We start from the raw sequence: 26,677 nt of genomic DNA, 5'->3' as shown, positions 1-26,677 counted from the left end.
GAGCAGTGCTGAGTGCTGGCGAGAGGGGCAGGGGGCTCCGGGGGGCAAAAGGGACAGAGGGAGCAGGGAGGTGGCCCTGAGACCACAGCTTTGGGCAAGTGGCAGCAAAATGCAGGGTTTTCTGCCTGCTGTGGAAGAAGAAGAAAAGGGGGGATGGCTGAAGAAGGAGGGGGTGGGAAGGGAGACAGTGGGGTTGTTTTTTCTCTGCTGCCCCGTGCAGCAGTGCACGACAGATTCCCGAAGCAGCAGCACCCACATCGTCTGTTTTTTTTGGGAGAGACTTGGGAAGCTTTCTAAAAGAAAGTGATTCAGGAGATGAAGCGTGATACCATGAAGAAAGGGAGAAAGTCAAGAACTTGAGGGGAAAGGGCGCTTGCAGCTCCTCTTCAGAGGCATCTTCTGTTCTGCGGTGCCGGTTGTGCCTTTCGACAAAAACCTCTCAGCAACAGAACTTTCTGCTACCCTTAATGCCTAAATCCTGCTTGTTTTTAAGGACCTGAGCCCGTGCTGGGGTACGATGTGGGTTTCTGCCTTGGAGCAGGCTCCTTCCAACATGAAGTATCTCTCAAAACACTCAGGCTTTTCTTTCTGCATTTATTTCCCTGCTTGGCTTTGAAGTTCCCTGAGAGTTTCCCGGGGCAACCGAGGCGATGTTTGATGTGTGGTCTTCAGGACCAACACGCACACCTGAACGGAAGGCCTATGAAACATTACAAGACCTGAACCTGGGGTAGCCCAATTTTCTAAGTTCTTTATGTCTGGCGGATTTGTCTCAGAGTTGACAAGCTCTGATTGAGGCTTCCTCCCTGCCTGGAATACTTATAAATATAAATTCTAGTTCCACGAGGCTTTTCTGGATCCAGCAAGGTGTGAAAGCACACTGCAGCTGCAGCCTCTCACCCAGGGCACGTAGCATCTCTTCTCTCCTCATCACCAATCTGCAAAATTTTTTTGGCACTTGATTGCCTTGGAAGCAGCTTTGGAAATCAGAAAGGTGTAGGGTGGGGCCTTAATTTATTTATTTTTTTTATTCTGTCTTTGCTAATATCATCGGCTGAACAGGTTTAGAATAGCTGGAGGCAGTAATTCTTTTTGAGATGGACACAACCATCAAATGAGTGAAAATCTGGGGGGAGCTGGGGACCAGGGCAGATAAGGGACACGGGGATGTCTCATCGTTTGTCACGGGGCTGTGTGGCACGGGCTGTCCTGCTCTGCGTGCTCCCAGGGGTCTGGATGTCACAGCAGCAGGTGACACCTATGCAGATTCGCTGTCAGCTGCTCCGCTCCGAGAGGCTGCTGGAAAGTTGCGTGTGAACTTTCTCCAGGCTTCACCCGCGTTATAAAAGTGCACACGTCGGTGCAACACCGCCGAGCTCGGCGTCGTGGGGACAAGAGCAGAGCAGCTGATGTCCCCAGCTCCTCGGGGACCCGAGCCTCACGGGTCCCAGCTGGGGGCATCCCGTGGGGATCTGCTCCTCGGCCTTTCTGCCCTTTTCCAACAGCCGTGGCTCCATTTCCAGCAGCCGTCCCCTTCTTTTTTGGGTAGCCAGGGTGGAAGATGGCCCGTGCGGAGGAGGACAGGTAAGGCGCCGTGCAATGGGGACGGCGAGGCTGGAAGGGGATGGGGGAGCTGCGCCACGCTGCCTTGCCCTGCTTCCCTCTCCTCCTTCCTGCCGTCAGGCAGAGGCTGCTCGGGAGCAAACATCTCGTTACCGGAGAGAAATTGGCCGTCTGCCCGCGTCAGGTGCTGGCGTTACGAAATTCGGCAGCCAGCAGGCGACCTTGGCAGAGGTCGTGGCCAGGAGGTGCAAACCCAAAGCGGAGGCAGAGGCGTTGGTCGCCCAGGCGTGTGCCCCTCTCTGAAATATAAACCCCCATCTCTTGGTGTGGCACAGCTGCATTTTACACGGATTTGCTGGCATCCAAAACAAGCGGGGGGGGGTTGTGCCATAAAGGATCTGTCATCGGTGGCAGTCCTGTGCTCTGCAGCAGATGCGGCTCTCCAGCGGATGACAGCGCTCACAATGCAGGGGATTGTGCTTTCAGCTGATCCTGTGATTTAATCCAAAGCGATGCCGCCGAGCACTATCATTAGGTGTGCGTGGTGGGAGGTGGAGCAGCTACAGGGGGTTTTGTGCTTCGTGTACCCATTCAGGCTGCCAAAAACCCTGCATGGACCTCGGGCTCATGCACTTGCAGTCTGAATGCTGCATTCACTGACCCGTGGGTCGTGGTCTCCTGCTGCTGGGCACCCGGGAAATTCCTGGGAACCCAGCAGAAAGCCTCGCAGGCAGGCACAGCAAATGGATTTGGGCATCACGGAGCTCAGCGCTAGGGACAGCACTAGAAGGAAAAAAAAATAAAATCCCCCTCCCAAAAGCCTGCACAGCTCAGTCAATCCCATTGTCTTCAGCTGTTGTTGAATCAGCGTCATCCCGTCCCGAGCTTCCTGGGCTTTTAGGAATAATGTCCATTATTTAAATGTTATTTTTTCAGGGGCGTGTGAACCTTTCTTTAAAAATGCAAAAAGAGAAAGAGATTGGGGACTGGTTGTCAGTGAGAGAGCAGATGCTGCTGACCTCATTATTTTTCTCGTCTGCCACAGGTGCCTCATCAGCCTGGGAGCTGCACTGAAATTCTCTTGGTTCCTTTTAAGGGTTTCGGTTATTCGATAGTTTTTCTAAATAAAGGTTACAGTAATTCAACAGAAATGTGTGGGGAGTCCTTCCGTAATATATGTAAAGCACTTTTAGAGTTGTTGTCTGGGACAGCTGTAGCTGGACAAGGGATAATACAGCCAGATGAGTGTAGGCTTCAATAATGTCAGTTTGATACCTTTTGCTTATTTTAAGAGCTTAGGGTGCACTTGGAAAATTCAACAACATGTTATGGTAAATACATTCATTTCCAGACTTCTTCTTTGAAAAATATTTCAGCTAAATGACTCTTCATTTTAACTCAGGACTATGGAAGTTGTTTCATCCCGTTGGATCACAAATTTGTGAGATACTCAAGTGTTTTTGACATCGCAGATCCTAACTAGGAGCATGTTTGTACCAGACACTGGGCAGCTAGGAGGTGAAAAAGCTCGCAGAAGAAGCCCATGCAGTAACTACCTGCCTCATCAGCCTGAAGGAAGAGAATGATAGATCTGAGATCCTGTGCTTGAATGTGATGAACGAGGTCTACACTGACACCTAGGTCCTGTTCGTCAGTGGCCTGAGACCTCCTGGGATGCAGAGCAACTCTTTGAAAGCTTTTCTGCACATCCTCCAAGGCTGCAGGCAGCAGAACTGCAGCACAAACAAGGTCACTAGAAACAAGAGACCTGTTAAAAAAAAAATAAAAAAATCATGAAGTTACTGTTTATCAGTGTCTTCAGTTGATTTTACATCACCTTCACCATCGTGGTGCCTGGCCCTGGCAGCCCATAATAGGCAGATCAGCCTTTCGTGCCCCACCTGTGTTGGTTGCAGCCCCTAATTGCACCCATCGGTGGCAATGACCAATTTGCTACCAAGAAATGCTATCAGCGCCCCTGCTTTTGAAGAGACTTTCCAATCAACCTTGCCATTGACTTTTGGAAAGTGTCTTTGTTGTCCTGTTTTAAGCAGGATTATGGGATTAATCTTCTATTGATTGCATTTCAAAACTGACTAATGCATCTGAAGAATACTGCACTGAAGAACAGAAGCCAGGCTGAATATCAAAGCCGTCTCTTTTACAGAGAGAGGTACAAAACAGGCAATGCAATGCCAGCTTCTCCCATCCCACCTTCCAACAATGTGCCTCAGCACTGGATAAGACGCATTTTTGGGTCTTATCTAAGCATCCCCCTTGAAAACAGACAATGTAAACCCAGGAACCCCAATTTGTGGGCTTAATTTCTGGTTTCAAGTAGGCTTGTGCCATTGGGCCTCCTGCCTAGGTGTAACCCAGTGGGGAGGGTGAATGAGAGATCCGTGTTCAGCATCCTCGAGTAAAACCACCAGGTACAGAGCAGGTGGATGTCTGAGAAGCATGGACAGTTCTGGAAAGAAGCCCTCAATGCTTCTGGAGCTTGGGTTCCCCACCTCTGCAGATGGAGCTCGCCCCTGGACCTGTCACAGGTTGGAAATCCCCATGCACACACAGAGGTTGACATTTTTCAGACTGTGCTTTTCCATTCCTGCACTAACTCGGGAGAGACCAGAACGCATCAGAAGCAGGAACTGTAATGCCTTGTGACATTTGTGTTATAGAGGTATCATTAGCCAGTTTCCGCTTCAGAATAAAACTGGCAGAGAGGATTCAGATGATCTGCCAGTGGCCCGGGGTAAAATGTGAGATTAAGTGTTTGCTGTAGAGAAACATCTTCCATAATAGCAGTGAAGCTCCTATCATTTTAGTCTTAATGATTTTTTTTTCCTTTGCACCTTTTCAGGACTGTTACCTTTTGAAATTTGTTCCTCGGATGGGCTGACAGGTTCGCTGACCTCTTCTCCTTCTGCAGGAGCAGCTACGAGGTGTGCAAGGAAACAGCAGATTGGTTACGAGCCCGCACTGCTCAGCGCCTGAAGACGGCGATCATCTGCGGGTCCGGGCTGGGCGATCTGGCTGATGTGCTAGAGAAGAAGGCAGTCTTTCCATACGAGGACATCCCCCACTTCCCACAGAGCACAGGTTGGCACAACCCCGGGCATCAGCAACCCATCCAGCAGCAGAAAGAGAGACGTAGACAACTCAAACCCGCACCCAGCCCTTCCCTCAGCTCTTGGCTTTGGGCACAAAGGGTCCCTCGGTGGGGCAATGTGCGCTCACAGAGCTTCGGTAACATCCACCAGCCCTTGTCCCGTCCATGTACCACACCTTCATGTGATAGCTGTAAATTAATGGCTGTGCTATCACCAAGAAGGGTTCAAGTTGATTAACGGCCTCTAGTTGAGCCAAGGGAGGTTTAATTGGATGTCAGGAAGAATTTCTTCGTGGAGAGGGTGGCCAAGCATTGGAATGGGTTGCCCAGGGAAGTGGTAGTGTCTCCAATCCCTGATGTGTTTCAGGGACGTGTGGATGAAGCACTAAGGGATGTGGTTTAGTGGTGGGATTTGGTGATTTTGACGGCCTTTTCCAACCTAAACATTCCTATAATTCTATAACCAAAAGAAAAGCCTTCTTAGATAGAAGGAAACTCAAGAAATGGGAATATCAGCTGCAGACCGTCAATGCAAATTCACGCCTGGCTGCTTGTTCTGAGCATCTCACGACTCTGTAGGGCCCAATGAGAAATGCTGTGCTCTTGGTCCCCCTGCCAGTGAGCAGAAATCGATATCTCAGAAGCACCACCACCAGCCCCTCACACTGCCAGAGCTCCTTCTGGTGGCGCGCTCCAGGAGCAGTGGTCTCATCAGGCTGAGCTGTAGGACAAGCACCAGGAAGATTTCACAAAACCCCCAAACACACAAAAATTGGCACGGTTCCGTACCTTGCCATTTCTATTTACCTTCCAGCCCCCAGCTCTGCAGCTCTTGGCCCTGCTGTAACCCATAATCAGGCGACAAACCCCTGCAGAAGCCAAGCCCCCGAGCCCAGTAGCTGCAGTGACACGGTTCCCTTCCAGTCGCAGGGCACGCGGGCAGGCTGGTGTTCGGGGAGCTGAGCGGGCAGCCGTGCGTGTGCATGCAGGGGCGCTTCCACTGCTACGAAGGGTACTGCGGCAGCACGGTGAGTCCTCGAGCAGATCATTCCTGCAGCCAAAGAGGTTTTTACAAGGAGGTGAAAGCCACCGCTTGCTCCGATGCTTAGCTGCAGGAGGATAGCTCTGGCACTGAGCATACGAATGGATTTCTCCCACAAAAAAAAAAAAGAAAAAATGGGGAATTGAAAGTGAGGGCTTCCATCAGGTGGAGCTGGTGTTGGGCAGCCACAACACCACGTACGGTGCGAGGCAGGTTAATTCACATGGCTCCACTCCATCAGTTCAATCATGGTTTGAAGCAGCAGCCAGGAAATTCAGATTAATAGGAATAATCTATTTTCATCTTTTCACATTTGTATAGTTTCAGGCTTTTTTTTTTTTTTTTTTTTTTTTTTTTCCCCCATAGAAAGAGCTCATTGGCTAGTTTAATTGGGTGTAGTCTCCCAGCTCACACACAGAGGTATGGGAGTTTCCACATATTCATGTTGCCTACTATGCCCCTATGTAGATTTCTGTTAGGAAACCCAAATATCACTTACTGGCTGATAGTTTAGGGGCTCCTCTCTTATTTAATTGGATTTGAGGTTTTTCTTGTGGCCAAGGTCAGTTTGCATTTGGATACAAACTGTAATCCTTGGCAACACATCTTTTATAGAACAAAACTATTTTAATGTACTTGATCCAGAACTAGATTATTGAAATATGTTTGTCTATTAAAATTAATTCATTTGCTAATGACCATAGTTAGGAAATCATTTCTGCTCACAGTTTCCTTAGCATTTAGAAGCAGTAGCTATCACTCCAGTTCTTTCCTTACTCCTCAAAATCAAACTTTTTGATTTTTTTTTTCAGTTCCCAGCAGTTCCTTAACTCCCAATAAGCAGGTTATTGAGTGTGAATAAGCCCAAATGAAGAAGGCACTCTCTGTACTTCTGCAAAATGCATCGCTGCTGTAAAGAAGCTGGTGTATCAATTAAGCTCCAGGTCCATGTGCATAAGTAGTTTCTCCAATCAGCAGCGGTTTGATCTCTGCAAGACCTTGCCAGCAAGGAAAAATTATCTGCATATTCTTTTTGTGCTGCATTTATTCGACCTGAGTGCAACTGTAATAAATGTGGGCTTGGATTTTAATGGTATTCATTTCAGAATTAGCTTTTAATATGTTTAAAAACTTTAAAAGTATTTTTATTTAAATTAGGGGGAATTTAAAATTGGAGACGAGGGTTGTTTTGTCTCCCTGTGGGCTCACGGAGGCCTCTTTCTGCACAGCGTGAGCTGCCTACAAACCCTCCTTCTCCCCAGGAAGGGCACTGCAGCCTGGTTCAAACCCTCTGCGCTGTCTCTTTTCTCCCCATCCTTCCTACGCCCTTAATGCTCTTGGTCACAGTCGTCATGTCTTTTTCTGCTGCTATCTGTAATTGAACAGGGACAATTGACCAGCTACTTCATGCCTGCTTTAGCCTTAATTTCATTAGTGATCCACTCTGATTTTTTCCTTCTTGGCATCCTCACATCTTCTCAGTTGATCTGGCAATCCCACCCGTGTGAAGCCCAACCTCACACCGTGTTCCTGGAACACCAAACGACACCCAACACCTGAGCTGAGCCTCGTGGTCTTCACCCTATGTGTGCCTTTGGTCCCTGCAGGTCACCTTCCCCATCAGGGTTTTCTCCCTCCTGGGGGTGGAGGTCCTGATTACCACAAATGCTGCGGGGGGACTGAATCACCACTTCCAGGTGGGGGACATCATGTTCATCAGGGACCACATCAGCATGTTTGGCTTGGGAGGGCAGAACCCACTGCATGGGCCAAACGATGAGAGGTAAGAAGGTCTCCTCCTGGGGCGAGGTGAGCAAAAAGTGTTTCTGCAGTTGGATGGAGGGGGGGATATTTGCAGACTTGCAGCTCAGCTCCTGTTCCGTTTCATTTCCTACTGGCCCACACTGGAATTAAGTGGCCTTACAGCTAATTGCATCTTTCCTAGTCCCTGGCTAAGCCCTCAGCCCCTTGCTGCCAGTGAATCCTTTCCTACCCCAGCCTCAGGCTGTTGGTTGTGCCTGCTGATAAATACTGAGAGGTGAAGGTTGGACCCAGCTCCCCACAAGGGAGCCAACGCCACCCGTGTAAGAAGCTCATTAAACTGGGGAGCCTTCATTAGCATCACAGCTCCTCTGCAGTGGGAGGTGGTTGTCCTGGCAGCCTCCCTGGGGGCCTCCGGATCTTGGAGCCGTGAGCTGGGGCAGAGGGATCCTGTGCTGGGTGTGCAGGATCTCTGCAGGCTGAGCACAGGGGCTGGTGGCACATCCTCACTGCTGGGTTCCTGCTGTCACTGGGCTTAGATGCTTTGAGCAGGAGGTTGAGCTCGATGGCCTCTTCCAGCCTAGGACAGTGCCCGTCTAAAGCAGAACATCCTAATGTCTTCATAGGTATTGTTGGGGGTTGGAGGAAAAATGATCAAAAAGCAAAGAGGCCGCGTGGAGGAGTGCTTGCAGCTCTCTGGACTTGCATAAATTGCTCAGGAGCAGGAGGAAAAGCAAACAATAACTTCATCTGGACGGCATTCAAAGGCAGCATAGACGTCTCAGTGCCCCCAGAGGCACCTTCCTGGTGCAGGCTGCAGCGCCCGGGGGCTTCTGTGGTGCTGGCCGAGGTGTCAGAATGGGCAAAGGGTCCTGAAATACTTTGCGAGCTGATTCACAAGAGCAAACCCTTTCTAAAAGCCAGTCCAGCTCAGCCACCAGGAAGGGTTTATCTGAGCACAACAGAAAAACTGGAGGCAATGAAGTGATGTGGAAGGGGAATACAGGCAAGAATCTCGGGGTTTGATCTAGTAAATTAGAGACTGGCCTTGGCATTGCTGGGTGTCCTTCAGGAAGGAAGCAATTTTCATGCTGATGAATGCTTATTCCCTTAGAGCAGATAGGAAAGTTGTTTGTTTATAACGTTCTAGGGCTTATGAGCACAAAATAAGCCACCTACTGCCCTAAGCGTTCAGCTGGAGGAACATGAAAGGCTGCCAGAGCTTTAGTAGCCTGGGTGAGCGACCGGATCCACCCAAATGAACTGAGCTGGGGAACGTGGCTGGGAGCAGGCTGCCAGCTAGCAGCACTGCACCAGCCCTCGCTACCTGCTGCTGCTGTGCGTGAGTCAATAGGAGGATTCAGGCAGGAGCAGGACTGGGATAACTCAGTTAGGATCCAGAGCGAGTAGGAGACCCAGCCTCGAAGCACAGGATGAAAGTTAAATGTGGCCCTGGAGCTCCTGAAGGCGTGCAGAGGGTTTTGGGGGGTCAGACCCGGCAGGAGGGGCAGCGATGCCAGCCTGGCTGTGCCCTCTCCTGTCCTGTAGGCTCGGCGTGAGGTTTCCCTGCATGTCTGATGCTTACGACCCAGATCTGCTCAGCCTGGCGATGGAGAGCGCGCAGGAGCTGGGCTTCCAGAGCTTCGTCCATGCAGGGGTGTACTGCATGCTGGCCGGTCCCTCCTACGAAACCATCGCCGAGAGCTGCATGCTGCAGGCCCTGGGGGCAGATGCTGTGGGTAAGAGGCATGGACTGGGCTTGTGGGGTCAGACAGGAGCTTAAAGAACCTGTTCTGCCCATGGATGACTCTCCCCAGTCTTTCAGTCTCCATCCAGGTCTCCTAGGCCTAGAGAAATGTGTTCCTGCTTGCTTAGTGCATCTCCCAGGATGGCTCTGCTCTACAGGCTGTGCTTCAGGCTGCCCAGGACAAGGGGCCCAGCAAAACCTTCTGCATATTTCCCATACAACACACTCGAGTGGTTCCACTTCGGTGGGACCCAATCACAAACAGTGCTTTTCTGTTATTTTTAACATTGTGGCCCTCTTGGCACTGTGCTCCTTCTGTACAGAGCAGTCCTCCACGGGAGTCTGGGTGGTTTAGGAAGGGCAGATGTGGAAACCACCCTGCCTGTGTATGAGGGAGGTAGGCGTTGGGGTCTCCAGGTTCCTCCAGGCTGTGATTCGGGGGGTCCTGGGTCACTGAAGCAGCTCGTGGAAGGCTGTCCCTCAACACTTGCAGGTCTGCTGTAGGAGGGCTCATTTTGGTGCCCGTCCCGACCCTTCCAACTCATCCCCATCCTCTCCTCCACTACTGTAGGCATGAGCACCGCCCCAGAAGTCATCGTCGCCAGGCACTGTGGCCTGCGTGTCCTCGGGCTGTCCCTCATCACCAACAGAGCAGCGACGAGCTACAGCAGCCCCGAGGAGGCCTGCCACGAGGCCGCCAGCCATGAGGCCGTGCTGCGCGTCTCGGTGGCGCGGGCCGAGGCCTTGCGCAGGCTGCTGGCGCGCCTCGCCACACGCCTGGGGGAGAGCCCCCGAGCCCCCCGACCACAGCCATTGACCTTCATATAACAGCACGGGGACCCCAGAGAGTGCTGGGGTGAGGTTGTCCCCTCCTGCTGTCGTGGTGGTGAATATACCGGGGGTCTTGTCCCCGTGCTTCAGCCAGGGTTTGCTTCAATACTTGCTGTGATGGCCGCTTGGTAGAAGCCAGCTCTCCTCTTGGCCAAGGAGGGCCACGGCAGCATTCTGGCACCAAACAGCCCCCGACGACCCCTGGCACATCCCCAGAGCCGTGAGAAACAGGCACGGGGCTCGGTGTCTGCTGGGGATGCCTGGTTAGGGCCTGCTCCAAAGCCCCTGGAAGCCCAGAAATCTGGAAGCCCAAAATCTGTGCTCCTGCAACACCGGCGGTCTGTGGTGTTGGCTGAGGTGACGTTACAGCCAGCTTCACCTGCTCCCTTTTTGGGATTGTTCCAGTCCGTGCTTGTCACAGGGCAGAGGGTGGCCAGGTAATTTCCCAAATCCTGCGTGGTGCTGGCCCTTCCCGAGCCAGGTGGAGTCCCCAAAGAGCCTGGCACCAGGCACCAGGACCGGCCTGGGGGTGGCTGGAGGGCAGGCAGGGCCCCCGGCCCCTCCAGAAGGGGCTTTTGGGGTGAAGGCTCATGCATGATCACAGCCTGTTGGACTGCAACAGTGCGTGGGGAGGAAACGGGGAGAAAATAAAGCTTGTTCTTACTCGGCACCTGCATATGTGCTTTGCCTTCAAGTTATCAAAACTCCTTCAGATATTTCTCTTTACCAAAAATCTGCGTTTGAACTAAGGGGGCTCTGGTGTATTTTTCCCCAAAACTTAGGTCTTCTTGACAACGTCTTGATGCTTTTGTCTCCGTCCTCTCACCTCTCTCAGTGGCAAAACTTTGAAGGAAGGAGGAAGGAAAAGCAAGGGGTTAGAAAGAGGAATCATGATCCAAAAGGAAAAGGAAGCTTTTTGGGGATGCAGAAACTGTAAAATGAATACCAAAAGCACCTGTTGGGGCCTCTGTGCCCACTCTGAGGCTGCTCTCAGCATCCTGCTGTGGATCCATCCTGCTGGATGCTGCTGCAGCATCTCCCCTCCTGTGCCTGCATCTTGCCCCAGCACCACGGGGCTCGGGGATGTATTCGTGGCACCGAGTCCCCAAACCCAATCCCAAAAGCCGGAGCCCCTTGGCCCCCTGCTCATCCTTTTGTCACCCATGGGACACGAAGCCCCTGCCCAGTGCCCACCTGCACTGCCCTGCATCCTTCTCATTAATTAAGCACGTCCATCCTCGTCATTAATTAAGCACGTCCATCATCGGCTGAGCCTTCGGGATGTGAATTATCATTTCCCCCCCGTAGCCATGACAACAGCTCCCCACCGGCCGGCGGTGACAGAAGCCAGGGGATGCTGCCTGGCGTGGGGAGTGTCCCTGCCACCCGGGGACCTGGGGACAAGGAGCAGGGAGTGCTCCCCCCTCACCCCAAACCCCCCAGCAGGGCGGGCAAAGTCCGGGGGCCACATCCTGCATGTCCCCACGTGGGGATTTTGTGGGATAAAACTGATTGCTCCTGGTTAAAAGTCCTCAATTCTTCCTCCAAAAGGGGCAGGTTTTGTGTCTGGGGGGGCGCAGGTGGCACTTGGCTGCTGGCGTTGTCCCTCACCTGTTGGTGACATGGCACTGGGACATGGGGCAGGGGTGTGGGGACAGGTATGGCTGGGTGACACGGGCAGGGGCTGGTGGGGCAGGGAGGAAGGGACAGAGGGATGGGGAGGAGTTGGGGACAGGGCAGAGGGAGGTGTGAGGGTGGGGAGGTGACGTGGGGCAGGGGCAGGTGACATAGGACAGGGGGAGGTGACATGGGGCAGGGGCAGGTGATGCAGGATGAGGACAAGTGACACAGGACAGGGACAGGTGACACAGGACAAGGACAGGTGACACGGGGCAGGGGCAGGTGGCACAGGACAAGGGTAGATGATATTGGGCAGGGGCAGGTAACATAGGACAGGGGCAGGTGACATGGGGCAGGGGCAGGTGACACAGGACGGGGACAAGTGACACGGGGAGGGGGTAGGTGACACAGGACAAGGACAGCTGACACAGGACGGGGACAGGAGGCACACCACAAAGCCAGGCGACCCAGGACGGTGATGCAGGAGGGGCACAAGCAGCACAGGACAGGGCGTGGAGCACAAAACCCCCTCGGGACGAGCCCCCCCCCCCCGTGTCCCCCCATCTCCCCCACCCCCGGTCGCCCCCGCCCCGTGTCCCGGCTCCCCCTGGCGGCGGCTCGGGGCCGGTCCCGGTATAAAAGGGGGAGGCGGCGGCGGCGGCGGCAGCGGCGGAGCATGGCCGGCAGGGAGGCGGCGGCGACCCCGGCCCCGGCCCCGGTCCCGCACGGGGGGGCGGCCCCGCAACGCGCCCCGCACCTGCACCTGGCCGAGCTCAGCGCGTCCCAGTTCCTCGACGTCTGGAGGCACTTCGATAGTGACGGTCAGGGAGGGGGGTAAAGGGTGGGGGGGGGTCCTTGGGGTGGGATGGGATGGGATGGGATGGGATGGGATGGGATGGGATGGGATGGGATGGGATGGGATGGGATGCTCCGTGCCCTGATGATGATGATGATGATGGGGAGGAGAAGGGGAATGCGAGAAAGAGGGGGGAAAAAGAATCAGTGCGATGAGTTGTGAGAGAAAAAAAAAAGGAAAAAAAAGGAAAAATAAATTGGGGAAAAAAGGGGGAAAGGCAAAATAAATTGGGGAAAAAAGTGGGGGGAAAAGGCAAATTGAGGAAAAAGGGGGGAAAAGGCAAAATAAATTGGGGAAAAAAAAGGGGGGGAAAAGGCAAAGCAAATTGGCAAAAAAAAAAAAAAGGGAAAAAGGCAAAGCAACTTGGCAAAAATGGTAAAGCAAATTGGCAAAAAAAAAAAGGAAAAAAGGGTGAAGTGAATTTGGAAGAAAAAGGGGAAAAAAGGGAAAGCAGCTTGGCATAGAAAAGGTAAAGCAAATTGGCAAAAAAAAAAGGAAAAAACAAGGTAAAGCAAATTGGGAAGAAAAAGGGAAAAAAGGTAAAGCAAATTGGCAAAAAAAAAAAAAGCAAGAAAAGGGTAAAGCAAGGTGGCAAAAAAAAGAGAGAGAGAAAAGGGCAAAAAATGTCAAAAAAGGGCAAAGCGAATTAGGAATAAGTAAATAAATTAAACAAATTAAAAAAAAAAGGGGGGGTAAAAGGCAAAACAAATTGGAAAAAAAAAGTAAAACAAACTGGCAAAAAAGGGGGGGGGAGAAAGGGTAAAAAAAAAATGGGGGGAAAAAGGTAAAATTGGCAAAATAAATTGGGAAAAAATGGGAAAAGGGCAAAGCAAATTGGCAAAAAAAAAAAAAAGGAAAAAGGGCAAAAAAAGGAGCAAAATAAGTTGGGAAAAAAGAGGGGGGAAAAAGGCAAAACAAACTGACAAGAAAGGGTAAAACAAACTGGCAAGAAAGGGCAAAACGAATTGGCAAAAAGGGGCGTTGGGGAGGACGAAACCAGGCGGGGGGCAGCGGGAGAGGCGCAGCGAGGGGCTGGTGCCTGTCCCCGGTGATGCTCCAGGGCGAGGAGGTCCCTGCTGGGAAGGGGACGCCGCGGCCGTGACCTTGGCTGGGTGACGGAGCCCAGCAGAGGGTGATGGAGGCAGAAGGAGCCCAAAATCCCCCGCCGGGCTGGTGCCCACCCCCTCGTCCCAGTGGGACCCCCGCCCGGCTGCAGGAGCCGTGGTGGAGCCGCTCCAGGGGGTCCCCCGGCACCGATGGTCCGAGCCCTGAGCGGCCTCTGAGGCTGGAATGGGGAAGGATTGGGGGATTTTGGGGGATTTTGGGGGGGGGGACACGCTATGGATGCTCGCCCAGCCCTCGGCCACCTCTGTCCCACCCCGGGGCTGCGCCGCTTCCCAAAAGCTGGAGGATGCTCAAGCAGGACCAAGAGGTTTAATTAAACATCCCCCAGGGACATCCCTGCCCTGGAAAACACCCGAGGGGTTTAGCTCCCTTTTTTTTTTTTTTTCCCTAATTTCCTCCCCAGGAAATGGCTACATCGAAGGGAAAGAGCTGGAAAACTTCTTCCAGGAGCTGGAAAGCGCTCGGAAGGGGGCCGGGGTGGTAAGGGGCTCTCCTGGCTTTGCTCCCTCCTTCCCCGCATCCCTGTGCCCCAAATTTTGGGCACCTCGCTGGGGCATGGCTGGGGGGGCGGTGGGATGGGATGGGAAGGGAAAAGGGCTTGGGGTTGTGACAGCGAGGCAGGGAAAATGCTCCCGACCCGTCTCGCTGCCGGCAGGACTCGCGGAAGGACAAACTGGGCGACAAGATGAAGGAATTCATGCACAAATACGACAAAAACGCGGACGGCAAAATCGAGATGGCCGAGGTGAGCGAGGCAGGAGGAGGAGGAGGAGGAGGAGGAGGAGGACGGGGCTGCGGGACCAGCGGTGCAGCCGGGCTCGGCGAAGCTGGGTCAGGGCCGCGAGCGGGGGCACCCTGAGCTCCTGGAGCCCCCCCCCTGACACCCCCGGTCCCCACAGCTGGCCCAGATCCTGCCCACGGAGGAGAATTTCCTGCTGTGTTTCCGCCAGCACGTGGGCTCCAGCGCGGAGTTCATGGAGGTGAGCGGGGCAGGGGGCGCGGGGACCTGCCCCGGATCCACTGCCACCCAAACCCACCCGGATTCGGGGGATTTTGGGGCAGCCCAGCACCTCGCGCTGGTACTCGGCGCTGCAGGGAGAGGAGATCTTCAGGAGCAGCCCCAAATCTCTGCTTTTTGGGGTAAAACCGGCCCCGGAAAGCAGCCTGGTGGATAAATCATCCCTGAGAAATTTGGGGGTAAAATCGACCCCAGTATTGATGCCTGAAAACAGAGCAGAGAGCTCCGTTTAATTGGGGGGGGGTAATTAAATATTAATTACCTGCTCGGCGAGCCGCAGCAAGGACAGGGGCGCCTCAACCCCGGCGCAAAGCCGCCTGCCCCGTGGGTGACCCAGCACGCGGGGTGCTCGCTGGTGGGATCGGGGTCCCCATCCCCGCGGGGGTGTCCCTTGGGGGAAGGATCGGATCCGTGCGGGGCCACCCGCCGGGGCTCACGGCGGCTCCTTCCCAGGCATGGAGACGGTACGACACGGACCGCAGCGGCTACATCGAGGCCAACGAGCTCAAGGTGGGCTGCGAGCGGGGTGGGTGGGCGCGGGGACGTCCCCGTTGTCACTGGGGGGGGTGACAACCAGCGGGACGGCGCGGCCCCTATCCCCACAGGGCTTTTTGTCCGACCTGCTGAAGAAAGCAAACCGGCCATACGACGAGCCCAAGCTGCAGGAGTACACGCAGACCATCGTAGGTGGCAGCCGGAGCAGGGGGGGACACCCCCAGCCTGGCCCTACAGGGGGTGGGGGGGAGCCCGGAGCCATCGCTGCCCCCCTTTTGGGGTGCCAGGGCGGCAGGGGGTGACCGGGGGCTGCTTTGTGTCCTGCAGCTGCGGATGTTCGACATGAACGGGGACGGGAAGCTGGGGCTCTCCGAGATGTCCCGGTAAGGCCGCGGGGCGGTGGGGAGGGACACAGAGCCCCAAAGATGCCCGGTGGCCTCACTGATTGTGGTTTTTAAGGAAAAAAGCCCCAAATCTGCGTTCTGGAAGGGTGATGTCGGGTGCCCTCTGCGCCACCGTCCCACACCACGCTGCGCCCCCAAACCCCCACCCCATCCATGCCCTGCGGTGGCTCAGGGATGGATTCAGCCCAAAACCGACCCTGGAAAAGAAAAGAGGGGGGAAAAAAAAGTGATTTTGGCCAAATTGAGCTCACTGAAGGGATTGGGTGGGCTGGGAGCGGGGGCTCTGCACCCACCGCCAGCATTTCGGCCACCGCGGTGGTGCCTGCTCTGAGGTGTTTTGGGGAAGCCTGGCTCACGATTTTCCACCCACCCTTTGCTTTTCAGGCTTCTGCCAGTGCAAGAGAACTTCCTCCTCAAGTTTCAGGTAAAAAAAAAAATAAATAAAATAAATAATAATAATAATAAATAATATAATTTATTATTATATATATTTATTTATTTATTATATATATAATTCCTACCCGAATATCCCCTGCCCAGGGGATGAAGCTCTCCTCGGAGGAATTCAACGCCATCTTCGCGTTTTATGACAAGGTGAGGAGATGGGGACGTGGGGACAAAGTGGGGGACATGGGGACAAAGAGGGGGACGTGGGGACGGAGCAGCTCGGCACCGCGCTGTTCCCACCCCGCAGGGCTTGGGGGACACTTTGGGGAGGTTGTGTTGGGGGTGGTGGCTCTTTTGGGGGTCTCCTCGGGGAGATGTCCCGATTCCTCCATGGATTGGGAGATTTGGGGTCGCGGGGTGGTCCCGGGGCTGGTGCCCTGCTCACATCCCCCTGCCAGGATGGGAGCGGCTTCATCGACGAGCACGAGCTGGACGCGCTGCTGAAGGACCTCTACGAGAAGAACAAGAAGGTAAAAAACAAAACAGCGGGGGGGGGACGGAGCCCTGGGGGACAAACACCTCCCTCGGGGGGGGGGTCCCTCATGCTTGGGGGGACCCCGCGTGTGTCCCCGTCCCCACGGGCCCTACCCGGGGAGGGCAGGAGGTGGCGACAGCAGCTCCTCGACGGAGGGAACGGGGGGGACCCCAGCACCCAGGGGTGGGAGGGGGGGGTCCCAGCACCCAAGGGTGCGCGCCGCCGAGCCGCTGTCCCCCCGCAGGAGATGAGCATCCAGCAGCTCACCAACTATCGCCGCAGCATCATGAGCCTGGCGGACGGCGGCCGGCTCTACCGCAAGGAGCTGGAGATCGTGCTCTGCAGCGAGCCCCCCGTCTAGGCTCCCCCCCCCTCCTCCTCCTCCTCCTCCTCCTCTTCCTCCTCCTCCTCCCCGTGCCCCGGCTTCGTTTCCCCGTTAAAATCAGGCATAAACATCTATTTTTTTAATTTATTTCTTTTTTTTTTTTTTTTCCATCCACCCGGTTGCTTTTCGGTTGGTTTTGTTTATTTCTCGGAGGGGGGGATGATTTTGGGTTGATTTTATTTATTTATTTATTTATATTTATTTATTTTTTTTCTCGGTTACCAAAGACGAGCTCGCAAACAAAGCTGGGAGGGGGCCGCGGCACCGCGGGGGCTCAGCTGGGCCGCCTCGCCAGGGCAAAAACAATAGGTTTAGAGCAAAAAAAAAATAATAAAAAAAAAGGAAAAAAAAAAAACTGATCGCACCATTCATTCATTTTTTTTTCTTTTTTCCCTAAAATGCTTTTTTTTTGGTGGGAAATAGGGTGGCAGGACGAGGTTTCAGCCCCATGGGGCTGCAGATGTAGGGGACGCCAAGGGGATCCACGCTTGGTGGGCAGGGGGCAGCCAGTATGGCCCAGTACAGCCCAGTATGGCGCAGTGCAGTCCTGTATGGCCCTGGGGAGCCCAGTATGGCCCAGTATATCCCCAGTGGTGCACTGGGGGACTGCACAGCCCCATATGTCCCTGTATGGCCCACTATGGTGCAGGGCGGTCATATATAGCCCAGTACAGCCCAGTATGGTGCAGCACAAACCAGTAAGGCCCAGTATAAGGCAAGTATTACCCAGTATGGCGCACTGCGGTCCTGTACCTGTATGTCCCAGTATGACATAAATGCAGCCCAGTATGGCCCAGTGCAGTTCTGTATGGCCCGGTACAGGCTGTATGGGGCAGTACAGACCCCCATAACCCAGCACAGCCCAGTATGGCCCAGTGCAGTCCTGTACAGCCCAGTATGTCCCACTGCTGCCCTCTGCAGCCCAGTGCGGTGTGGTGCAGCCCTGTAAGGCCCAGTATAAGGTAACTACAGCCCAGTATGGCCCAGTGCAGCCCAGTAGGGCTCAGTACAGTCCAGTGTGGTGCATTGCTGCCCAGTATGGCACAGTATAGACCAGTACATCCCGGTGTGGTGCAGTGCAGTCCTGTACAGTCCAGTATAAACCAGTACAGTCCTTTACAGCCCAGAATATCCCAGTACAGCTCAGTACAGTGCGGTATAGCCCAGTACAGCCCACTGTAGACCAGTACCAACCAGTAGGGTGCAGTGCAGCCCTGTGCGGCCCAGTATAGCCAAGCTCAGCCCAGTATAGCCCAGTGAAGCCCAGCAGGGTGCAATGCAGCACAGCATGGCCCAGCATGGCCCCGTGCAGCCCTGTATGGTGGAGTGCAGCCCAGTATAGACCAGTATGGTGCAATACAGCCCAGTATAGCCCAGTAGGGTGCAGTGCAGCCTAGTTTAGCCCAGTATGGTGAAGCACAGCCCAGTCTAGCCCAGTACAGTCCAGCAGGGCGCAGCACTGCCCAGTAGGGTGCAGTGCATCCCAGTACAGCCCAGTGCATCCCAGTATGGTGCAGCACAACCCAGTATAACCCAGTACAGCCCAGCAGGGCGCAGCACCGCCCAGTATAACCCAGTAGGGTGCAGTGCAGCCCAGTACACCCCAGTACTGCCCAGCAGGGTGCAGCACCGCCCAGTACAGCCCAGTAGGGCACAGCCCAGTATAACCCAGTACAGCCCAGCAGGGTGCAGCACAACCCAGTATAACCCAGTACACCCCAGTACAGCCCAGTACAGCCCAGCAGGGTGCAGCACCGCCCAGTACACCCCAGTACACCCCAGCACCCCCCAGTACAGCCCAGTACCCCCCAGTGCCTCCCACCAGGCGCTGCCGCACGGGGCCCTCCCGGCCGCCAGGGGGCGCTGTGGGCGGGGCGGGGCCGCGAGGGGGCGGGGCCACGAAGGGGGCGTGGTCTGTCCTGTGAGGCGCCGCGCATGCGCAGTGCGCTGCCGCGGGGAGCTGTGTCTGCCGGCCGCCCTCACGCCGCCATGGCGCTGCTGCAGAGCTGCCGCTTCCTCGCCGCCCCCCGCCTCGCCGCCGCCGCCCGCGCCAGGTGAGGCCCGGAGGCCTCAGGGGGGGCGGCACCGGAGCCGTTTCGCCGCCTCCGGGACGCGGCCGCCGCCGTTTGTGGGGAGGGGGAGGCTTCATTGGGGGGGGCGGGGAAGGGGCTTCGCGGTGAGGAAGAATGTCCCTCGGCGCGGCCCGTAGGCCGGTGGGTGGGGGGCGGGAGCGGCGTTGCCATGGAGACAGCGCGCCCATTGGCTGGGCCGGCCGGGCGAGTCGGGGGGCGCGCGCTCTGATTGGCTGCGGCCGGGCCCGGCGGCCCCCGGCTGCCCTTGAGGGGGCGCGTGGAGGGCGAGGGGAGGGGGCGGGGAGGGGGGAGCGCAGGGGGGGCACCGGGATATGGGGTGGGGGTGGGGGGGGGGCTGAGAGCCGGGTATGGGGCAGGGGGCTGGGGGGGGGGGGGTGGGGCTGTATGGGGGCGGGGGTGCGCTGCCTGCTATGGGATGGGGCCCTGTGCACCAGGATATGGGGCGGGGGGCGGTACTGGGGCGGGGGGCGCTGCCCCCCGGGGAATAGGGCTGGGGGCGGGCAGGGGGGGTGGGGAGCGCTGTGCGCTGAGACGCGGGGCTGGGGGCTTCATTGGGGTCAGGGGGTGCTGCCCGCTATGGGATGGGGCAGGGGGGCGCTGTGCACTGAGATATGGGGTTGGGGTCACGCAGTAGGGTGGGGGAGGTCTGGGCACCAGGGTGGGCAGGGGGTCCCTCTGCAGCAGGGCACGGGGCTGGGGGCGTGCAGTGGGGTCCCAGGTACAGCATACGCAATGGGATGGGGTCCTGTGCACCGAGAAATGGGGCTGGGGGTGTGCAGCAGGGATAGGGGGTCCCAAGGACCCCACGCACCTTGAAATGGGGTCAGGGGCTGCTGCCTGGCACGTGGTGTTCCCGCAGGAGCTGTTCTGCACCGGGCTCCCCTCTCTGAAGGCAGCAGAGGGATGGATTTGGGGTCACGGGGTGCAGCCAGACCCCCAGGGCATCACCTGGGGACACCCCGGGGGCTGAGCCCACCGAGGGGGCAGCTCCCTGCGGCCACCCGGGGCTTTTGGGGCTGGCAGGAGCGTCCCGTCGGCGTCCTGCTGTAAATATTTGCCGTAGCTGTGGCATCGCGGGCGCGGAGCCTTTGGCCTCGCGCTCTGCTGGGGCTTGCGGAGCCGCTGCAGGGCTTTGGCAGAGGCTCTGAAACCAGCGCCCGGTGTGGGGAATAAGGGAAAGGAACAAAGGAAACCTTCAGTGGAGCCGTGAGTGCCTGCCCAGAGGAAAGTTTGCTTGGAGCCCCAACGCACAGCCCCTGGGTTCCGCACACGCTGTTAGCAGGCTCCTTTTTGGGGTTCCTGCTGTGTTTTCTGCCCTTTTTGTCCCCCCATCACACGTGGAGGAGGGCCTGGCAGAAAGCAGGGAGGCTGCAGGATAACAGCCCCGCTCCACGCCCCGGCGCTGACTCACTCCTGCCCAAAAGTGGACGGAAAAACTCTTCCTGGCTTGCCCCGAGCAAACCTCCAGCAGAGAAACCGCAGCTTGAGCTGCCTTTCACTCGGGGCTCGGCACCGAAACGCCTCTCCGGCCCCGCGGCGTGGGCAGGGAGGTTGGGCAGTTTATAACTCTGACCTTTATCTGAGAGCAGCACTCTTGGGATTGCCTGAAATAAACTAGAATGTGGCGCAGGGACAGGGCGTCGTGGTAACGAGGGCTGCGGTAGGGCCTGAGGGCTTAGGTCCCTGGTCCTGAGCACCTTGGGCAGGCTTTTATGATCCCTGCTGGGTGTGTTTGTACATCCCATTGGGATCTATTTCCTCCTGCCAGCTCCCTGGGAGCAGCAGAGGAGCCGTTCTGCTGCCTTCACCCCAAAGCCCTCAGGCTGAGAACGAGAAAATCGGCCCTAAAGAGGCCCTAAAGCGGCCCTAAGCTGATGGAAGGGCTCAGAACAAAAGCGCTTAACTCGGGAGCCCTGGGACTTAGGGAAATGCCCTCGGGATCAGCGCTGCTTGCAGCAGCTGTGACCTGCTGAGGTGTGCAGGACCTGAACGCCTCAAACACCGCGAGCCTCTGGGTGGGCAGCCCTTGGGGCTGAAATAACCACAGGCCAGGAAAACCCCGCAGGGATGTGCTGCGTCCCGCTAGGGGTGCATTGTGGCACCACTGACTCATCCTGCCAGGCTGATCCCGTGCTTAACGAGTCCTAATTACCCCTCCGTGGGTTGGGAGAGGTTAAAAACTTCCGTTTTTAAACCAGACGAAGGGACTTGTGAGTTGTGCTTGCTGTTTTCAGCAGCCTGAGCGGGCCGGGGGGAGGCTGGGCCCAAGGAGTTGCTTTTTATAGCCTGGCCTTGGCGTGCCGAGGAGCTCGCTGCCTTCGGGACGCCCGGCAGCGGGAGGGCTCGTGCTTGGCTGCGAGGAGCTCATCGCAGTGAGGAGAAGGCGTCCTGCCTGATTGCCAGAACAGCCCCCGTGTTAGAGCCAGGCAGGGTTTGTAGGGCCGGGAGGGGAAATCGCTGCTAGGAAGGCAGCGCTGTGGGAGCAGCAGGTTGGCTTCATGCACCAGAGCCTCTCTGGGATCTCAGAAGAAGCTCACTGAGGTGCTCCATGCGAAAACATCGCTCTTGCTGCTCTGCTTGGGCCCCTAAAAATGTCCCTGCCATGCTTGGAGGTGACACGGGGGTTGTGCCCCATCCTCCAGCCTCACCCTGAGCTGTTCCTTTCTCCCCCAGCTCATGGTGGTCCCACGTGGAGATGGGTCCCCCCGACCCCATCCTGGGGGTGACCGAAGCGTTCAAGCGCGACACCAACTCCAAGAAGATGAACCTGGGCGTGGGGGCGTACCGGGACGACAACGGGAAGCCCTACGTGCTGAGCTGCGTTCGCAAGGTGAGCCGGGGGCTGCGGGGCAGCAGGCACCACACAGGTAGCTCTGCGGGCAGTGCCAGCGCTTCTGGGGCACGGGGTAAAACCAGGAATATTCGTCCTGGCCCCTTCCAGGGCTGTCTAATTTATTGCTGACGTCCAGGAGCCCCCCAGCACAGCCCAGCTCAAGGTGTTCCTTCAGCAAACCGATGTTCTCTGGGCCGAGGAAAAAGCTGACGCTGTCCCCTCGCCGGATTAGCCTTAGGAATTGTGCTGAGCCTTTGTGCCAGCTTCTCCATAAGCCAGCCTAAAACGCCAGCCCGGGAGCTGGATGCGGATGCTGCCCTTGAGGGGATTATGGAGCCTTCGGGGGCTCTGCAGGTAGAAATAGGCCACTGGTGTGGGATTTGAAGCCGTCCCTTGCCCGCACCGCAGCTGGGTCATGCCCAGGGAGCTCGGGTGGCATCAGGAGGAGCTTCTGGTGCTGTGTGAACACTTCCAGCGTCCGTCCCACTGCTCTGAGATCACAGACAGGGTTCCCAGATCACTGCAGTTGTCCACGTGGCTGTATTTTTCTCTGACGCTGTGTCAAACAAAAACTTGGACTGGTTCTGGTGCCAGCTCTGCCTGAGAGGAGCAGAGATCAGCAAGGCTGGAGGCAGCCACCTCCAAACGCTGGCTGGCAGTCAGGCTGCTTTCAAAATTGGCTGGGTTTCCTGGATTTCTTTATTTTTTAGTCTTATCTAGTTCAGTAACCTTCCCAGCATGACAAGGCACCACGAAGGGCTTGCTGCCCTACCTGGTTTGGGGTGTCTCTGTGTAGAAACAGCCTCTTCTCCTCCATAACAGCCAAGTCTCCCCGTCCTGCGGGACAGTTCCAGTGTGGGCAAAGAAATGTGTGTCCTTGTGCAGCAGCGCTAGCTCGTACGGGGCTGGAAGTGGTGCTCTCCTCTGAGGGATCAGGTGGCTGCTGGGGGACTGTGTCCCATGGTAAAAGCAGGGTGTCACCAAAAATGTGCTGCTCCTCTGGCTCGGATGGGCCCTAGGGGAGGGGAAGCTCCTGTCGGCCTTTGCTGCTTCTGAGCGAGCAAATGTGAAGAGAAGCGACCGTGAGCTGCCCTCTGTCCTCTCCGTGGGGATGCTTTCCGTGCTGACCGTGCGTCCTCCTTTCCAGGCGGAGGCCATGATAGCCTCTAAGAAGATGGACAAGGAGTACTTGCCCATCGGGGGGCTGGCGGATTTCACCCGGGCATCGGCAGAGCTGGCGCTGGGCGAAAACAGCGAGGCTTTCAAGAGCGGCCGGGTAAGGAGCGGGCTGGGGAGTGGGGAGCAGGGGGTGGGCAGCACGTGGGCACCAAGCGGGGCTGGCGGGGCTGCTGGTGCCCCCGAGCTGCTGGCTGGCTACCCCCAGGCTCCTCAGTCTGCTCAGACTCCTGTTCGTGTTCCTCTCCTCGCAGTACGTCACCGTGCAGGGTATTTCTGGGACTGGATCTCTGCGAATTGGAGCCAATTTTTTGGTGAGTCCCTGGCCGGCTGGGGAAGGAAGGGACATCTTTTGTCAGGAGCTGGATCCAGGCTGTTGAACGCTCTCTCTTTCTCTTCCTCAGCAACGGTTCTTCAAGTCCAGCCGCGACGTGTACCTACCCAAACCCTCCTGGGGCAATCACACGCCCATCTTCCGCGATGCGGGCTTGCAGCTCCAGGCTTACCGCTACTACGACCCCAAAACCTGCAGCCTCGACTTCGCTGGAGCCATGGACGACATTTCTGTGAGTTGCCTTTCACAGTTGGAAGCAGGGAGGTGAGGTGGGGAATGGGTGAGGTGCTGAGTGGAGGCTGGGAGCCCTGCAGGGCACATCCAGGGCAAGCCTCATCTCTCCACCTGAGGAGAGTGCCTGGATGTTGCCAATCCCTCATTCCCTGTCCCATCACCTTTAGAAAATCCCAGAGAAGAGCATCATCCTCTTGCACGCCTGTGCTCACAACCCCACCGGAGTGGATCCCCGGCAGGAGCAGTGGAAGGAGATGGCAGCCACGGTGAAGGTGAGCAGTGAGGTGTCCCGCTGTGCGCTTCTTGGGAAAACCACATCTTGGGTTCCCTCTTTCACGTGCCTGGTGTCTCCTCGCAAGCACCAGCCGGCCACTCGATGACACTGTCACTTCTCTGGCAGAAACGGAACCTCCTGGTGTACTTCGACATGGCCTACCAGGGCTTTGCCAGCGGGGACATCAACCGGGACGCCTGGGCCGTGCGGCATTTCATCGAGCAGGGCATCAACATCGTGCTGTCGCAGTCCTACGCCAAGAACATGGGGCTGTACGGTGAGTTGGGTGGGTGGTGCGGGGACAATTCCAGGCTGGATTAGCAGCCGGTGACTTTCTAGAGATGCCTGCCGTTCTCCCAGTGCCAGCTGCTGTCCTGTGGTACTGAACAGGGCACAGGTGGGGGCTGAGGAACCCCGTTAGAAAGCAGGGCTGTGCTAAAGCAGCGTGGTGTTCAGAGGAGTCCTGCCCCAGCCCTGGATATCCGCGGGCTGGGACCTGACCGGGCTGTCTCCGTTTCAGGAGAGCGCGCGGGAGCCTTCACGGTGATCTGCAGCGACGCAGAGGAAGCCAAGAGGGTGGAGTCGCAGCTGAAGATCCTCATCCGTCCCATGTACTCCAACCCGCCCCTGAACGGAGCCCGCATCGCCTCCATCATCCTCAACACCCCGGAGCTGCGGAAGGAGTGGTAAGAGGGAGCTGCCAGTACCCACGAGGCGAGGCGTGAAGCCGAGCCTGCTGTGCTGATAGCTGCAGGGTTCCAGTCAGCACCACCAGCTGCTGCTGCCCTCTGGGGAAATCCCTGCTCACACGAGCGGGTTTCCCTTGCGTTACTGAGGCAGAAAACCCTCTAGAGGAGAGGACAGGGCTTCCCTAGGATTGAAGTCTGCGGAGCTGCCTGTCTCGGGAGCACAAAAGACTGATTTAACTCGTTGTAGCCACTTGAGTAGCTACAAGTCTAGCTTTGAGCCTCACGTGGGGGAAGTGGAAGCTTAAGTCCCCTGGGAATAAAGGCTGAGGAATGTAACCCTCGTGCCCCAAGCCTCCTGGCATCAGCCTGCGCTGCTCCTGCAGGGTGCTGGGTCCCTGGCAGCAGCTGGCCCTGCGGGACAAAGGCTGGCTGTGTGTCGGGGCCTCGCTGGGGTTGCGCTGCTTTGGCCAGATCCAGGACCTGGCAGAGATGTCTCCTTGCTGCACGGCCGTGGAGCTGGGGCTGTCTGCGTTGTGGGAGACCCCTGCACACCCCAGGTGTTATTTGATGTGGGTTTGGGCAGTGCTGCCTTGAGGCCTCCAATTCTGCCATGGCTTTCAGCAGCAAGAGATGCTGAGACTCTCCTGTAGTGTCCAACAGTTAATGGAATAAATAAATAACTTTTTTTTTTTCACTTTTGGATGCTGGGAGAAAGAAGCAACTGCCTAGCCGAGGCAACAGGTCCATGCTCTGTGGGGTTTGCTTTGCTTTGGGTTGCACACCCCGTGTTTTTGGGGGAAAAAGTGGAGAAGGGTTGCTTCCCATGTAGCTGGGGATAGGGAGCAGTGTTGGAGCATCGTGGCTCTGCTCTGAGCAGCTCTTGGGTTGAATTCCCAGGCTGGTGGAGGTGAAGGGCATGGCTGACCGGATCATCGGCATGCGGACTCAGCTGGTGTCCAACCTCAAGAAGGAGGGATCCTCGCACAACTGGCAGCACATCACCGACCAGATCGGCATGTTCTGCTTCACGGGGCTGAAGCCCGAGCAGGTAAACACAATTCCCCTGGTATCAAGGTGTTCTTTGCAGTACTTGTCAGAAAGATATGGGCTGTGGGTGCCAGATAAGCCTCCAGGGACAGGTTTTTCTCGATAAGAACATCTTCCAGAGTAGAGGTCGGGCTGAATTTTGAACTCTGCTCTTTCATCCCAGGTGGAGCGGCTGATCAAGGAGTTCTCCATCTACATGACAAAGGACGGCCGAATCTCCATGGCGGGCGTTACGTCGGGTAACGTGGGTTACCTGGCTCACGCCATCCACCAGGTCACCAAGTAAAGACAGAGCGTGTTCTGGAGCTGTCGGCCTTCCCCGCTGCTGGAAGAAGGGGAAGGAAAGGAAGCAAGCAGAAAACTTCCAACCACAGCACTTAACGCCGCTGCTGAATGTATCTTGTAGATGAGTTGTTGTAGAAGCCTAGTCAAACTCGCACCACGCTGTGGAGCAGGGACAGCAGTGCTGGCTCCCCCGTGTCACAGCCATCCTCCCCTGCTGCTCATCCTTTGTCCATCAGCCCCCAGCACCCGTCTGCACTGGAGGAAGCAAACGGTTAGCGCTCGGCCATCCTGCCTGCGTAGGCACCCAAAGCATCCCCACGCTCGTTTCTCCATGAGAAGGCTTTGTGAGGCTGCTCGCCCGGGCAGCAGTGGTCAGGGAGCGGGGTGGGCTGAGGGGGGGCTGTTTGGGATCGCTCCCGTGTCCTCCCGAACCCATCCTGCTGCAGGCTCCCCTCCTCTTCCACCTCAGGGCCAGGCAGCGCTGAAGCTGCCCTCCGACAACTGCCATAAAGGCTCTGAGGACTTGTAATTACTAAAACGTGCTCCCCTCTGGGCTCTGCTCTTTCCAGCTGGAAATCTGTCAAGTGTAATTCACGGTGGCGTTGGTGCGTGTGGCAGACCCCTGTCACTGCTCTGAACCTCCCTTCCCCTGCTATAAGGTGACAATTCCTCGCCCTTCAATAAGAACCTCCTCTGAAAACTGCTCTCTGTGCATTTCTGCTTCTCCCCTCTCTGCCCACAGCACGTTGGCTCTGCCTCCAGACCAGGGTCTGTGTCCCACAGCCACGAACCAGCTGCGTCCACCCTCGGGTGGGGGTCTGGGGGTGGTCA

At 56.5% G+C, this 26,677-nt stretch overlaps 3 protein-coding genes across 3 annotated transcripts; all 3 read left to right on the top strand.

Annotated features, from left to right (window-relative positions):
• The first annotated feature begins 1,561 nt into the window (after positions 1-1,561).
• PNP (purine nucleoside phosphorylase) lies at positions 1,562-11,278 on the top strand. Its single transcript, XM_068693786.1, has 6 exons — positions 1,562-1,584; positions 4,496-4,665; positions 5,600-5,703; positions 7,325-7,500; positions 9,027-9,217; positions 9,797-11,278. The coding sequence occupies exons 1-6, from the start codon at positions 1,562-1,564 to the stop codon at positions 10,051-10,053; spliced, it is 921 nt and encodes a 306-aa protein (XP_068549887.1). The 3' UTR covers positions 10,054-11,278.
• A 1,022-nt stretch (positions 11,279-12,300) lies between these two features.
• CALB2 (calbindin 2) lies at positions 12,301-17,240 on the top strand. Its single transcript, XM_068693672.1, has 11 exons — positions 12,301-12,497; positions 14,061-14,137; positions 14,313-14,402; positions 14,557-14,637; positions 15,129-15,185; positions 15,281-15,358; positions 15,498-15,553; positions 15,959-15,998; positions 16,115-16,168; positions 16,420-16,491; positions 16,741-17,240. Exons 1-11 carry the CDS (start codon positions 12,353-12,355, stop codon positions 16,855-16,857), a joined length of 867 nt encoding a protein of 288 aa, XP_068549773.1. The 5' UTR covers positions 12,301-12,352; the 3' UTR covers positions 16,858-17,240.
• A 1,537-nt stretch (positions 17,241-18,777) lies between these two features.
• On the top strand, positions 18,778-26,549 carry GOT2 (glutamic-oxaloacetic transaminase 2). The gene is made up of 10 exons (XM_068693199.1): positions 18,778-18,935; positions 21,648-21,804; positions 22,955-23,083; positions 23,238-23,297; positions 23,388-23,549; positions 23,719-23,823; positions 23,952-24,102; positions 24,346-24,511; positions 25,412-25,562; positions 25,725-26,549. The coding sequence occupies exons 1-10, from the start codon at positions 18,817-18,819 to the stop codon at positions 25,845-25,847; spliced, it is 1,323 nt and encodes a 440-aa protein (XP_068549300.1). The 5' UTR covers positions 18,778-18,816; the 3' UTR covers positions 25,848-26,549.
• The last annotated feature ends 128 nt before the right edge of the window (positions 26,550-26,677 follow it).

The sequence above is a fragment of the Anas acuta genome, chromosome 10, assembly GCF_963932015.1.
Source record: "Anas acuta chromosome 10, bAnaAcu1.1, whole genome shotgun sequence".
Classification (NCBI taxonomy): domain Eukaryota; kingdom Metazoa; phylum Chordata; class Aves; order Anseriformes; family Anatidae; genus Anas; species Anas acuta.
Note: the sequence above shows the minus strand (reverse complement) of the source record. Positions and strands in the feature narration are given on the sequence as shown.

What these genes read in the sequence shown, in the direction of transcription:
- PNP (XM_068693786.1), top strand. Translation starts at nt 1,562, where the DNA reads ATGGCCCGTGCGGAGGAGGACAG. An exon ending in CCACTTCCCACAGAGCACAG is followed by an intron (nt 4,666 to 5,599) that starts GTTGGCACAACC and finishes GTTCCCTTCCAG; the next exon opens with TCGCAGGGCACGCGGGCAGG. An exon ending in AAGGGTACTGCGGCAGCACG is followed by an intron (nt 5,704 to 7,324) that starts GTGAGTCCTCGA and finishes TGGTCCCTGCAG; the next exon opens with GTCACCTTCCCCATCAGGGT.
- CALB2 (XM_068693672.1), top strand. Translation starts at nt 12,353, where the DNA reads ATGGCCGGCAGGGAGGCGGCGGCGACCCCGGCCCCGGCCCCGGTCCCG. An exon ending in ACTTCCTCCTCAAGTTTCAG is followed by an intron (nt 15,999 to 16,114) that starts GTAAAAAAAAAA and finishes TCCCCTGCCCAG; the next exon opens with GGGATGAAGCTCTCCTCGGA. An exon ending in TCTTCGCGTTTTATGACAAG is followed by an intron (nt 16,169 to 16,419) that starts GTGAGGAGATGG and finishes TCCCCCTGCCAG; the next exon opens with GATGGGAGCGGCTTCATCGA.
- GOT2 (XM_068693199.1), top strand. Translation starts at nt 18,817, where the DNA reads ATGCGCAGTGCGCTGCCGCGGGGAGCTGTGTCTGCCGGCCGCCCTCAC. An exon ending in CAAGAACATGGGGCTGTACG is followed by an intron (nt 24,103 to 24,345) that starts GTGAGTTGGGTG and finishes TCTCCGTTTCAG; the next exon opens with GAGAGCGCGCGGGAGCCTTC. An exon ending in CCGGAGCTGCGGAAGGAGTG is followed by an intron (nt 24,512 to 25,411) that starts GTAAGAGGGAGC and finishes TTGAATTCCCAG; the next exon opens with GCTGGTGGAGGTGAAGGGCA.